This window comes from Chanos chanos, chromosome 2, assembly GCF_902362185.1.
Source record: "Chanos chanos chromosome 2, fChaCha1.1, whole genome shotgun sequence".
NCBI classification, from domain to species: Eukaryota; Metazoa; Chordata; class Actinopteri; order Gonorynchiformes; family Chanidae; genus Chanos; species Chanos chanos.
In genome coordinates, this window is record NC_044496.1 from 27,037,615 (window position 1) to 27,052,320 (window position 14,706).

The 14,706-nt window shown below is 40.5% G+C and overlaps 1 protein-coding gene across 1 annotated transcript in view; it reads right to left on the reverse strand.

Moving 5' to 3' along the window:
• The window catches only part of cntn5 (contactin 5), a 73,822-nt gene that overhangs the window by 35,079 nt on the left and 24,037 nt on the right, over positions 1–14,706 (reverse strand). The window contains exons 4-6 of the mRNA XM_030764617.1: positions 13,643–13,738; positions 8,825–9,028; positions 3,498–3,600 (exon numbers count right to left, since the gene is read on the reverse strand). Coding sequence (XP_030620477.1) covers positions 3,498–3,600; positions 8,825–9,028; positions 13,643–13,738 — 403 coding nt within the window. The remainder of the gene's footprint in view (positions 1–3,497; positions 3,601–8,824; positions 9,029–13,642; positions 13,739–14,706) is intronic.

A 14,706-nucleotide genomic window follows, 5' to 3' on the forward strand; every position in this document is an offset into this window, starting at 1 on the left:
CACCATAAACAATTACTCGGTGCTTAGGATGTAGATTAGAAGTGCTGTTTGCACTTAAGATAGGTCTCTGGAGATGAATAATTCATAACAAATAATGACAATCAGCACAAGTGAGACACAAATGTACTGGGATTATGTATGGGCAAATGGAAAAGTTGTATTGTTTTATGCAAAACATCCCATTTGTTTTTTGTTTATTTTTCTCCTCCAAAATTAACCGCAGGAACAAACTCTGAAATCCTCCCTAAATCTAAAATGAATATGAATAAGCTGCCTTGCCATCTCCCCTAACCAAATCAATCAATTAGAGATCAGAGGCATTATCTTAATGAGAGAAAACGACACAGAGATTTTCTCAGGACCATATTTTTTTCAAGGGCCATTTTCTTGGGCTGATCACCAAACCTTGTTGTCATTGTGAATGCACATTCTGTTAAACTGACAAGAATATCCTCTACCACTCAAGTCTCTCATTATCATCACTGGCAACATAAGAAAAGCAACAGCGATTTAACCACATAACACTCATACCTCTATTTGGTAACATTTTTCACAGTAATGAAATTTAAAACTCATTTGCTATTCGTGTGGTCGTCTCTGATTTTGGATCAGACCTACGGGTAACTAACTATAGACAACATTCTTTCAGTGTTAATAACTTGAGAATTTTTCCTTTAACATCAGAAAACCTTCATGCTTAAATTTATAATGTACATTATAATGTACTTTTTATACCTCCATGTTTGTTTCTGAGGACACGGTAAAATGGATGGAAACCTTGAGAGGAGTTGAGAATGTTTGCTCAAATAATTAGCCACTAATTGAACGACCTATCGTGTCCTCCAGGGGTCGGTTTTGAGGCTGCAGTTGTTTACCATTTATATAAATAATCTTTCTGAGAATACAGACACAGACAAAGGCCTACACAATTAACTTTTCCTCCTACAAACTGTTATAGCCAACAATTTGCATAGAAACACATCAGCTACAGCTAGGATCTTTGACTGTCACGCAGAGTCCTATCTTAAAATGAACATACACTGATGAGCTGAAATATTATGATCACCTGCCTAACATGCTGTTGGTCCTCCTTGTGCCGCCAAAACAGTGCTGATCCACCAGGGCATGGACTCTACAAGACCCCTGAAGGTGTCGTGTGGTATCTGGCATCTAAACATGAGCAGCAGATCCTTCAAGTCCTGTAAGTTGCAAGATGGAGCTACTATGTATCAGAATTGTCGGTCCAGCACATCCCACAGATGCTCAATCAGATTGAGATCTGGAGAATTTGGAGGCCAGGGCAGCACCTTGAACATTTCATCATGTTCCTCAAACCATTCCCGAATTATGTGTGCAGCATGGCAGGGCGCATTATCCTGCTGAAAGAGGCCACTGCCATCAGGGAATACCATTGCCATGAACACGACTTGAAAAATTTCCTGTGAATGTTTTGATGCCACATACCACAGGATACCTTCAGGGGTCTTGTAGAGTCCATGCCTTGGCAGGTCGGCGCTGTTTTGGTGGAACACGGAGGACCAACAGCCTATTAGGCATGTGGTCATAATGTTTTGGCTCACTGGTGTAAACACCTTTACACAGTTATGATTTCAGGGTTCAGATTATCTCAGATCTGAAGAATAATTATTATGTAATAACTTATTCACATTTATCTTTTCAGAAACATGTAAAAATGGTCATTAGCACAGTGAAATTTTATCTTAGTAATTTAAAGTTTATCTTAACTTCTACAAAATTATTAATGATCTCTAAAATTTTATTGCATTTATTATATAGTTCTACTAATGGGAATAAAAATACTGCTGCACAGTTTGGATAAACAGACCTTGGTATTTTTTAACAAGAGGCTGCACATTACCAATATTAAGAATTTACCATTTTTAGAAGTAAAATCTTCAAACATTTAATAACTCTACATGTTTCGTTAATGCTGTTTCTTGTAAATGATAAATGCATGAATACCTCCTCTACTGAAAGAATGAATGATGATTTTCTTAGGCAATATAAGGCAAAGAGAGACCTCCACGAGAGGAAATTTTTAAAATAAAAGATTCTCTGGGTTTGGTTAAGAAACTTACAATGAAATAAAATCATTCTTGTTACAATCACACTTCGATCACTAGTCTTTCACTCTAAAGTAATGTGTCATGTGACACATTCTATTTTAAAATGATGCTCTAGAGAGTAAACAACACTTGCTGTATTCTTTGCTCACCTGAACTGTAAAACTTTATGACTGTTAACTTGTTTACTCTCATTTAACCGTTTGTGCTTGAACAGCAAATGACCCTTAGCCCGTAGCTCACTTTTTTACAGAGTCACAGAAGACAGTCCAATATCTCTGTTAATTAAACGCACAAATAAACACATATTAAAAATAAATGTACGTGATTTAGCAGTTGTGTTTTCTGACATTTGATTTAAAATCACTTTCATGGAACCAGATACACGTGAATTACAGAGACCTTTTCACAAAGATAATCTAACATTCCACCAGAGGAGTCTTTCAGAAACAACCAGAGAGAGAAAAAAAAGAAAAGTCACAATATCCTTGAATCTTCAGTGACCTTCAGCAAAAAGAATTCATATATCAGCATATATGACTGAGAGATCTGGTATAATGCTCTAGAGAGAGAGAGAGAGAGAGAGAGAGAGAGAGAGAGAGAGAGAGAGAGGGGAAAAAAAACCCCTCTCTTTCTTTATTCAGCCTCACTCTGCGGGAGGACACATGCGGCATCAGACCAGACCACATCAGAGAAGGGGATGGACATTGCACTTCTCAATACGAGAAAGCCTGTTTGGCCCATCATTTCTGGGCCTGTACACATCCTTGACAGAGTGTACACTGGAGTGCATTTCTTCCCCCTGGCTGTGCAGGGGAGAAGGCCCTCTCTCCATTTTTCATACGAGTATCCTTGGCTAGACATGAACATAACAGAGATTAAAAGCATCCACCGCTAGCATGCAGCTCTCTCCGTCTTTTCTTTTCGTTTCGTTTCTTTTTCTTCTGTCTCTCCACCCCCCTCCTGCCTTCTCTTTACAGCTATTATCAGAACTCACTCTGCTCCTTAAGGCTAAATCACAGCACAGATCTTATCGTCCATCAGACCAAGAGACAGTGTGTGTGTGTGTGTGTATCAGGAAAGCCAAGAGGACTTCCTTACACCAAGATGCTCATTCAGCTTCAGGATGACAACTCAGTGCAAAAACAAGAAAAGAATCATAAATAAAAACAGAAAATAAAATGGTTCCATTTCATCTCTGTCACAAGGTTGATGTCTCCTCGTCCACCTTGCTGCTTGAAGCTGGCCATAATTATGATTATTAATGAGTCGTGAATGTAGAGGGATGGCAGAACATGCGGTTACATATTGCCCATTAACAGCGAGTGTCACCTTGGGACAGTGTTCGAAGGGTGGGAAGAGGGCGATACATTCAGTACATATATTCACACGGACTTTTTGTGCTGTACTTACTTCCCAAGGGCAAAGCATTCCAGCCTCACTGTGACTCCCTTGGCGGCCATGACGGTCTGTGGGAAGTGTACCTCGATTTTGGGTTCGTACTCCCCCATCACTCCTGTGGTGCACGCACGCACGCACGCACACACACACACACACACACACACACACACACACACACACACACACACACACACAAGAGCAAGACAGAAGGAGTAAGTGAGGGAGAGAGAATATAGCCACAGACTGCAAAACCTGGGCATTGTGTGTAAAAGCAGATTTGGGAGGAGAGTGTAGAGTTAAATGTTAAATCCAGTACACAGAGGGCAGGTGGAGGCTGGAGCCTGCTCGGAGAGTGCACTGACTGCATGGGTGAGCTCTCTAAATCATGAGGTTCACCACAGAGACCAAAGATGATTCACAACCCTGCTCCTCTCTCTCTTTCTCTCATAAGCAAAAATTCTACCTTAGCATCTTCCCAAATTCTCATCTGAACACTCATTCATTTAGAGTCACAGAACGACTAGTGTGTCCCAGATATGGCTGGATAACTTTTTGTTTTCTTTCACTCTTTTTGCAAGTCTGAGGGGGATATTGCTGAAACAAATGCTCTATGGTGTGTTTACTGCAGAACAACAAAACACCCAGAGATACGAATCAGTAAATATTCAGACAATATGTCACGCATTTCTTCTGGATCAACACCTTAAATGTGTAACTTCCTATATCACTTCCCACAAAGCACTGTAGTGGGACTGGTGCCCTAATGACAGTCAATTCTATTTGTTCTCTTTTCTTTCCTGGCCCGGCTGTTGCACTGAGGTAACACGACAGTGGCTTGCTTGCTTCAAATCAGTGTCAAAGGGAATCCATGCAGAATGCCCCCTGGCCACCAGGCATGGTAGGTCTCTATCTTAAATGATTTTGCAATTACACAACAAAGGGCTGGAGGGAATGGGAGTAGCTGCCCCAGTAAGCTAAAATACAAACAAACAAACAAAAAAACCAAAACCCCTCTCCACTCTGGACTATAATCATTGTGAAGAATACAGTGGAGCACAGTGCCTGTTCTCCTGTACTTTCCCCCTCTTCATCATCTTCTCTGTAGCTAGAGGACATGCTGTCTGTGTTTATTCCACTGCATGCTAAAGACTCATTCTGTCCATAAGAAGGAGAAATGTGTCAGGTGGAATTGAGGAAAATTCGCAATTACGCAGGAAAACACTCCCATTCAGTCTGCCTAATTATCATGATCAGTCCTATTAAATAGGAGGCCATACAATGAATTTTACATGAGAGTATTTCTTGTTAGCTTGGTTTCTTTTCCTTTTCTTTTTTTCTTTTCTTTTTTTTTATGACACAACTACAAACGTTACACAGAAATCGTTAATTTCGAATGCGTCTTTGCCACAATGAACGCAGATCGGCATTGTTTAATTCAAAATGAAATGAAGAAGAAAGCCACAACCGTGATGACAGTGGGAGAAACACTGTGCTATGGCAGGATACACAGTAATGCAAATTTTCATGTTGTGAGAGGTCTGCAACCCTTTCTGATATCTATCTATCTATCTATCTATCTATCTATCTATCTATCTGTATAAATACATACATATACATATATAAAGAGGAAGACATTAGAAAGAAAACTGTTATTGTAGACTACTGTACATGAGCAAAAGATTTTAGGATTTTATTTTCTCCTATTTTTTTTTTAATCCCCTCTCTAAACAACCTTTTCATTTAATTCTCGATTTCCCTACTTGTTACACATTTATGGTTCCGAATGAACTGCCTGTGCGTAATGAATTTGAAATATTTCACCAGTTTATGCAGCTGTGTTCTCTTCATATTATATTTACTGTCTGCAGAGGCTAAAATTAATAGGAATGAGTCACGGACTGGTTGCACCATGAAGCAAACCGCCAAAAAAAAAGGGGGGGGGGGGTGGAGGTTCCCTCCAATTTAATCCATTTATTAAGATGAAATGGAGGAGCTTTTGTGCAGTGCAATTTCCCTGTGTCTTATTTTGTCACTCCATGCAGAACAATTACCTGATGAAGGTCTGAGCAGCCATCAGTTAAGCTAAGCTTTTAAGTCCAGCTCCAGATGAAGAAAACCCGTTTTTCCACTGCTGCCTTTCACATCTGTTTGCTAATGATTACAGCAATCTGAAATGCATTTAAAGGAAACGAAGACGAGACTCCACAGACCTGACACAGATACAATATACTGGAGGAAGGACATGATGGACACCATGCTTTTTGTTTACAAATGGCAACTCCAACTGCCTGACAAAGGGGAATATCCAAACTCTCCATCTTGGAATTAAACTTTCCTGTAATATTCGTTAGAGTCTTGATTTTTCAAGGTTCACTCAGAAGAAAAGCATCGAAAAATGGATATTCTCTCACACTGTGTTTAATGTCACTGTCATTAAAGCAGTTACATACTTTCATGCGTCTAACCTTCAGTCTGACTACTTTACACAGCCACAAACTCTCAATGCATGCTTTTGAAAGACGACAGGACAAAAGTGTGTGTGCGCTTGTGTGCGTGTGGGTGAATCCAAATGGCTGCCAGAGAAAAGGCCTGTTGTGAAATATATTTCTGTGGTGATTCAGAAAGCAATGGAGGATCCTGAGAATAGACAGCAAATGAGCATTTAACAGTGCAACAAACCACTGGCTTTCAACAGCCTCCTCTGAATGACCAACTGTGTACCACGTGAGTTAGCTACCTGGCCCAAATGAGTTGGTGGCGCCATTGAAAAATAAAAAGAGCAATAGATACACAGGGCGGCTGCGTGTTCAGCTGATTGTCAAGCTGTTTAGGCAGCGTGAATTGGCAAATAAGAGACTGTCATTTCTGCCGGAAGCACAACAACTTTTCAGACGGTAGTGGAAAACTTAAAATTGAGGAGAGAAAAAAAGGCTCCTTTGTTACTGTTATTGCACCTTGGCTAAAAGTTTGCATTTTAATGCTGCTTTTGTGTTATGGAACAATTTTCTGGATCATTGAACACCAAAATTAATGTAATCGAGTCCCTTGTTTACCCATGCTCATCAGGGTATGCATACCAGTGCTGCAGACAAGACTAAGTACACCTACTTTTCTCAAGGACGGGGGTAGTGGTGAGATGTCCATATTGAGTAAACGATGAACAGGGCAAAAACAACTGTTTGACCTTAATCCACAGCTCCTTGGTAGATCTGACCCACCAAGAACCAAGGCCAAGCAATTACAACATCTGCACCTATTTTTGTCTTTTTTTTTTAAACTTTTTTCAAAGGCTTGCTCTCTGACTCTGCTAACGATTATTTTAAGAGTTATTGTTCTAACCACATCACATCTATCAGGAAACCATTCATCACCCTGTGGTAGCGATGATGTGCCCGGTGCTCCTGCAGATCCATGTTCAGAAGATGCATGGCTTACCCCCCCTTCTCAGAGGTGGAACTGAGCACAACTGGAGCCAGGCAGCTTTGATTAAGAGAGTCTTAGCTAGAGGAAGGACGAAAGCAAAGCTGTACTGCTACCCTCTCTCTTGCCCTCCCCTCCCTTACATATAATGCCTTTTGCCTTTTTCAGTGGTTCACAGAATGATGGTACTTGATTCGTTGCATTCTGCTTTCTGGAGGTGGATCGAACCCAGAGAAGCCAAAGTCATTTTAAACCTTTTTTTTTTTAAGCCAGGATTCTGAAACTTCACATCTGCCAAGAAAATGACTCAGGTCTTGGCTTTAGACAGAGTGAGTGAGAAAAAGAGAATCTGGCAATCCGCTTGTATTACTGGTGTGTGTACTCTTATAGAACTCCCTCATCTTGATGGATATTACAACTCAGCTATACATTTAGCCACAAACTAGTTCCCCTGCCCCTTTTTGCTTTTCTGACGTCACCTGTGACCAGTCAATATCAGTCACAAAAAAAATCTCACTTGCTCTTACTATATCTCTTTTTACACTCATCTGATTGTGAAGTGTTGTCCTCGTACAGGCCGGAACAACAAGATGCCCACTCCTCTTTTCTCCATGCTAATGTAAGTGGTCCAATTTCATTTTAGCATGCTAATGTGCTTAACTGTGTAGCAAGGTTATGTAAACAAATTGTTGGTAGATTGCTTTTTGAGAAAGTGGTGTCCTTATGAGCTAGAAAGGCTAAGACACACTGGCTTCAGGGCACAGATGTCCTTTTGCCAGGATGCTGATCTGGGACTATACTCTTGCACGTTTGGGCATGGTACACACCTAAGCTGATAGATAGATGTAGCCAGCCAAAAAAAAAAAAAAAAGCAAAAAAAAAAAGCTTTTTTTTTTTTTTTGCATTTGTGCACCTGTTCCCAAAGAAGCCAGTAAAAAGCATCTGAATCCTGAATTTGTAGTGAAGACCATTGATTCAGTTAATTTTATGCGGGAGAAATGATTTCCCTGGTGGCTAGTTTGAACAATACACAATGTCTTTGGAAAAAAAAAAAAAGCATTCTAGGCCAATGATAAAGCATTGCTCACTTTCTATTTGGAGGGGATGCTTAGAATTCACAACAGTGTCATTCTGACCTCCTGAAGAAGCCTGGGATAGACTGAGGGGAGAGAGAGAGAGAGAGAGAGAGAGAGAGAGAGAGCGAGAGAGAGAGCCTGGTGCCACTTATAGACTCAATTCCGTTATATCATGGTTACAGTAAGACTAGGGAAAGAAAGTAAAGAAAGCTCCTTTAATAAGGGCTTTCACCTCATTTTTTTGTTGGAAAAATTTTGCCTGAAATGTATCTTAGGTGCTGCCATTGGCAGGCTATTAATAACAAAGTTGTCAAGCTGACAAAGACCAGATTTCAAAAGTGCATTCTGACTAGGAACGACTAAGAAAAGCACTATATATTAAACAAGAGTTTCTTTTGACAGGGAGAATTTGTTTTGACAAGGCAGAGATGGTTGAATTCATAGCTAATCCTAAAGTGGAAAATACAGGCTACACTACCTCCGTGGCAAAGCTGTTTTATATTATTTCATGTGGCAGGTCCTTAGTGCTATAATACCATAATGTTCTGACATTCTGAGTTTTTCATTTTTCCTATCATCTAAAGTCAGAAAAGTGAAAAGTGAAATCTAAACTTGGTATTGTGGCTAGAGAGGATATCTTTTCAACTCATTCAGACAGTATCAAACAACCACATCACATGCAGGTCAGGATGTATCGATTATCCTCATCCAAAACACCCTGTAGGCATAGACTAGTGACGTAGAACATCTGGAGGAATGTGTGTGTGTGTGCGTGTGTGTGTGTGTGTGTGTGTGTATGCGTGAGTGTGTTAAGGATGTGTATTTCTATGGAAGAGCTCTTACCATCTGTTCTGAGTGTCAGGGGTGTGGGAGGGCTCAGGACCTTGACGTTGGTCACACTATTCTTCACAAGGCAGATGTAGCTGCCTACGTCAGAAGGTTGAACCTTGGAGATATACAGGTTTCCCGTCTCTTGGGAGATGAAGCGCCGGCTGTCCTCAGCCACGAAGGAGGGGAATTCGTTAAACACCCAACTGTAGATGATCTCTGGAGGGAAGCAGACAAATAAGCTGGATGATCAACCCTCTGCAATTTGCAAAAGGATTTTCTTGGTCCTCTTCTCTCTCTCTGCCTCTCTCTCGCTCTCTCTCACACACTCACACACATTGCATGCAGATATCCTTGCCAGAAAAAAGGTCCTGGAGAACACTTGGGAACTGACGTGCAGGTCATGTTTATTTATTCTTACTGCTGTAACGCATCCTCAGGTAGAGCTTTCCAGATATGAGAAGATAGACTTGCATCCTTATTGTGTAGCATGAAACAATGTCACGTATTATTATTAATGTTATATTGTGGCACAGAAGAGTGAGTCACTGATGGGTTTTGTACTGGTGCATTGTGAAGACAATTATTTTCACTGGTAATGCCCTGCGAGTTAAATAAATAAACAAATAAATGACAACTGGTCTATAGAAATGACTTACAGAGCAGAGGGACACATGGCATGAATGCACCCAGTTTCGTTATATTGTATGGGGGACAAGTCATTTCATGGATACAGAATCAGAATGAACTGAAATGAGCTGAAACAGATTGTTGTGCTGCCACCTGTTCTCACGGTGGACACATGTAGAAAGAATGTCAACTAGTAAATGAATATCAATTTGTTTAGGCTAGTTTGTTCTAGTGCTCTCCCTATACTGCTAATGCCCCCTACTGAATGCACAGACGGAGCATGTCTGAACGTAGAGGAGAACTGGAGGCTTTGTAAAGTCGATGACTATTAATCATAGACCTGTTTTGTCTTTGGAGCAAAGAACTAAGGAATTTAGAATCAGTCAATCAGACATCTCCAAAAGCTATATGACAAAAACCTAACCAAAACAAATTGCGCTTGAATGGTAGAGCCCGTTTTGCGCACATATTTATAACTAAAGTTAGTAAGAGCTCAAGCTTGATGAAAGGCAACAGAAGTTTCTTCAAAGTTTTAATCTAATTTACCCTAAAAAAAAAAAATCACCTTCTAACTTTCAGGTCTGGCTCTTACTCTCTGTGGAGTCATTCATGACTAGCAAACAAAGGTCTGGAGGCCTGCTGTGGCAGGTTTTGTTGGACAGATGTGTATAAAAATGAGGTATTCTTTGTCGGATCACACTTTTAAACATCAAATGGCACAAGGCAGAGGACGTCAGACGGGTCCCATGCTGCCCTCAGGTACAATGTGATTTTTAAAAGCAACGTTCAATCTTCCGCATTACACACAACAAATCCACAGGACACGGGAAATGAAGAGTTCTCAGGTACCACGCTGTTTACCTTACATGTTAACCTGAGAAAACCGTATTTATCTTTATAGAGCGGATGAAGACAGAGGATGAGGGGAAAAAAAATCAACTGTCATTTGGATGGGCAAAATCAGTTTTTTCCAGGTGCAATTTATTCTCCAAATAATTACTGCACTGATTTCACAGACCATCGACTTCTTTTGCATTTTAAATGAGCTCTCGTCCAGGTGTCGCCGTGGATCTGGGCTGATTCATCGCTGGCGGGGAGGGGGCTCTTTTAAAAGGCATCAGGTTTAATCTTTTTCAGACACAAAAGCTAACTTCACTAGGGTAAACAATGAATATTTATCTGGTAAACAAAATTCAAAAGGATTCTTTTATGAGAGGAGTCCTCATAAAACATGAATAGGAACAGGGTCACATGAGTGTACAGATTCCACTGTTTCAAATGCTTAACAATCTTCATATATTTGATAAATGTTCTAATGTCATGGCCAGATAGAAATGGACACAATGTGTCCTATGAATAGTACCTAGCTACATTTTAAACGTTAAAAAAAAAAAAAAAAAATCCAATCAGCGCTGACAATTTGCCAAAAGACCTTTAATGAAAAAGTAAAGTAGACAACAATGAAAGGGAAGCAACTGTATCAAGTTCTAGTATCAGCAGGAGAAAATATTGAGGACTTGAAGTACATGCAGCCTTTATAATCGACAGATAATGTTCTATGACGCTACTATTTTTATATTTCTAAAATTTCTAAATCATGTCTTTCCTTTAAAAAATAAAAGTTATAGAAGAGAGAAAAGTTTCCTGAATGGTGATTCATGTCTGGCCAGCTCAAAACGAAGGCAAGGTCGTTATGACTTTCCTGTTCTATGTGTTCAACAAGCTTTTTTTGGGTGTCTGTGATCTTCATCAAGGTGAAAAACAAAAACAAAAAAACAAAGTCTCCTCTAGCTCCTCTAGAGTTGCTGTGTGATGCTAATAAAATTGAGAGTAATATCCTATTTACATCTCAGTGATTCCAAATTATTTTCAATTACTTTGCCACTTTAATTTTACAATCATCTTTTCATATTAATGTGAACGAACCCTCCTAACACAGCATCAGGCAAATAAAAAGATAAATTAACCCAAGAATCCTTTTAATAAGCCCTGGTATAATTTTCACTCCACTCCTCACACTCACATCTGCATAAATCTCTCATTAATCCTTCCAGCAAACATTCCACAAATGTAATTCAAAAGCAAGGCAATATCCCACAGGTTACATAGCAAGTCATTTCTTCACTGCATGTGTCTGAATGGCCGTTAGTCAGTTGGCATAAGTGGGGAAAATCACTCTTTTTTTTGCCGCATTGTTCTCACAAAAAGCTAACTATGAATCAGAGAAATGCGTGTTGAGTCCACCAAACTCTCAAAGGAGTCCACTCTGACAAGAGCTCTGCATGAGACTTGGTGCAGGCTCTTGGTGTGTGTGTGTGTGTGTGTGTGTGTGTGTGTGTGTGTGTGTGTGTGTGGTCATATGTATGCTTTTTACTGTAGAGAGGATTTTATTGTCATTTAATGGGGCTCTTTCTTGAGCATTGTGAGCAAAGAATAATGATTTTCTCTGAGCTACAGTTCCTTGTCAATCAAACATACAGAAAAATCATTTGGCAAAAAAAAAAAAAAAAAAATCTCAAGCTTCAAACGAATAGGGCGTTCTTTCCCTTTATACATGTTCAAATGCTACACACAGTTTTTATCTTAGTGTGAAAGCCTGGATAAGACTTTGGCAAAAACAGCTTAGTATTTTATTTATTTATCTCTGTATCAGAGGTACATATAAGTATGTTTAAATTAATGTTTGCATGTTTTTTCCTTAGCCAAAACAGATGTCCAGGATTCTAACTCTTATGTAATTAAAGTACAGGCAGCTGTCTATGGATCTTTGAGCATTTGGCAAGGAAAAAAAAGGAAAAAAGAAAAAAAAAGAAAAAAGGAAAAAACGAACCCCAGACCCATGAGATAACGTCGACAACACCCTTGGAGGATTCACGTTTTGGAGAGAACAGAAGCTCATGCAGGAGTTGATCATGGGCGGAGACTTGAGATTAGCGGTGACAAACTCTCCCATGAACTCCCCTGCTTATCATAACAGTCTATGCAAGTGTCCTTTTTATTTGGTACAGTCTACTAAATGTGAGCTCAGGGTAAGAGGGCAGACTGGGAACACACTCCATGGAGTAGTCAGGAAGGGACATGCTCAGAGGTTAGCCAGTGAATTCCTAGAGCGGGTGACAAAAATTTTCATTTCACAGATGGTGAAGATAAGAATAAGATAAATTTAAAATTTAAAAAAGCGGACAAAGAAAAAAGAAAATGGTACAAGTATGGCAGAATGGACAGTACTGTCTTGGTGTGAGGAAGCAGTGTTTTGGTTGTCCAGTGTTTAGCTGTTGGTATGGCGAGTGCATTGGTGGGACCTCCACAGTGCCCGAGTTCATGGCAGAGGAATATAGGGGGAAGAAAAAAAAATCAATCATATTTTACTGTTGAGAATGGCAATGCAATAAAATAATGGATTATAGTTATCAGATGACACGCGCTAAGCGAGGCCAGGCTGCACTCAGTGAAAAAGAAAAAAAAAAAAAAAAAGCCGGCTGATGCTATCTACCAACCGTAAATAACTCTCTGGATAGGGTGATGAGGACCGGGCTGGAATTGTGTCAGCACTGGCCAGAAATTACTGCACACACAGACCGGATAGAGAGTGATTTGATTCCATATTGTCCACCATTCTCTCAATTATCTCACAAACACTCTTTTCCTCAGCTATGTAGCTAGACGTGTGTCAAAGCTGCTTTAACTTGTATCAACTGTGCTAAGAAAGTAAGGATCTTGACACGGCTTGACTCACCTCTCATCCCTGCCTTTTCTAAAATACTCACTAACTTGAAGTTGCAATACTGAGGAATGTCTGCTAGCTAGGACCTCTGGGATGGGCTGGTTTGAGAGGTGGCTGTAGTGTGAGGTTAAAATAAGACCTTCCAAAGAAGTGGTTTACCACAAGTGATTTATCTGATAGCTCTGTTTTCTGCTGTGTCTGTCTGCCTCCATCCAATCAATCTCAGCACTTCTTACCCCGCTTAACCCCAAATAATAGTGACTTTCACAGAAACCAGCAAAGGAATAGAGACACACAGAGGGTGTAACTGATGAACTGATGAACATTGACAAGCACACAGGCACACAAACAAACACAAACAGAGGAGACAACTAAAAAGAGAGAAAGTCAGAGAAAGAGACAGAAAGTCAGACAGAGAAAGAAAGAAAGAGAGAGAGAGAGAGAGAGAGAGAGACAGACAGAGGGAGAGAGATTCTTACCTGGTGAATGAGGAGGGGGAGTGCACATAAGCACCACTCCCTGGCCCTCCCGTACTGATACACCACCTCTAGTCCTCTTGCTAAAAGCACCCAGATCTAAGCAGCACAAACAGAGAGGGGGAGGGACACAGAGAGAGAGAGAGTGAGAGAGAGAGAGAGAGAGAGAGAGTCAGTCAGTGAGTACTGTAAAGATAGACAGAGGGTGTAGACAGCTTGCAGATGGAGGATCAGAGGTTGTATGTGAGAATGAGTGTTGAGGGCCTGCAGCCAGATCAGATGCAGTAGCTGTCTGTCACCAGAGCCGGCGACCTCCACACCCAATTCCTCTTACAATTTTTTAAACCTGACCTCCAGCCTCCACCTGCGAAGATGGCCTAGCGGTAATTAAAGCTATTAACCTTGCCCCAAGCCTTCGCTACTCCCGTTGCTGGTCCCAAAACCCCAAACAGAAGATGGAGGCAGGTCAAAATGATCTCTTTAAAAACGTCCAAAGCTCCGTGGACTTTCTTCGGTCACTCTGTCCTTCAAAGGAGGATTTACAGTACGCCCTTGAATAGTTTTGCTTAAAAAATAATTGACTTTCTCATTGGGGATGGCAAAACATCAGAGTTTGTCTAATTACAGGCAGGCTCTCACAACCCTGTCGGGATGCAGGAGACTGTTAAGTGCTTAGAGCCTACAATGTGCAGTCTTTGGAGAGGGTGGTGGTGACAAGTGGAGGTGCAATCATTAATCTGCTGAAACAAACTGAATTTGCATACCTCATGATAGCCAGTCAGTGAGTGAAATCATACACTGGCAAGTGGCACTGGCTGCCCGCCTTGCCAAAGCAACAGTACAAATGCGTCAATGGGCCTGGAACTCAGTGCAACGGCAAATTTAGAAGCATCTAACATAATTAACCACTCTGTGAGAAGTGAACATTCTGACACAGCATGAAAGCATAGAGGGTTTTCATTTTTTTTATCCATATGTGCCCAAAAAACCCAACAGTTAAAAAAAAAAATTACACATGCACAGATTTAGTGAAGCAATTTACAGGCAGTCAAACTCCTCCACCCCTT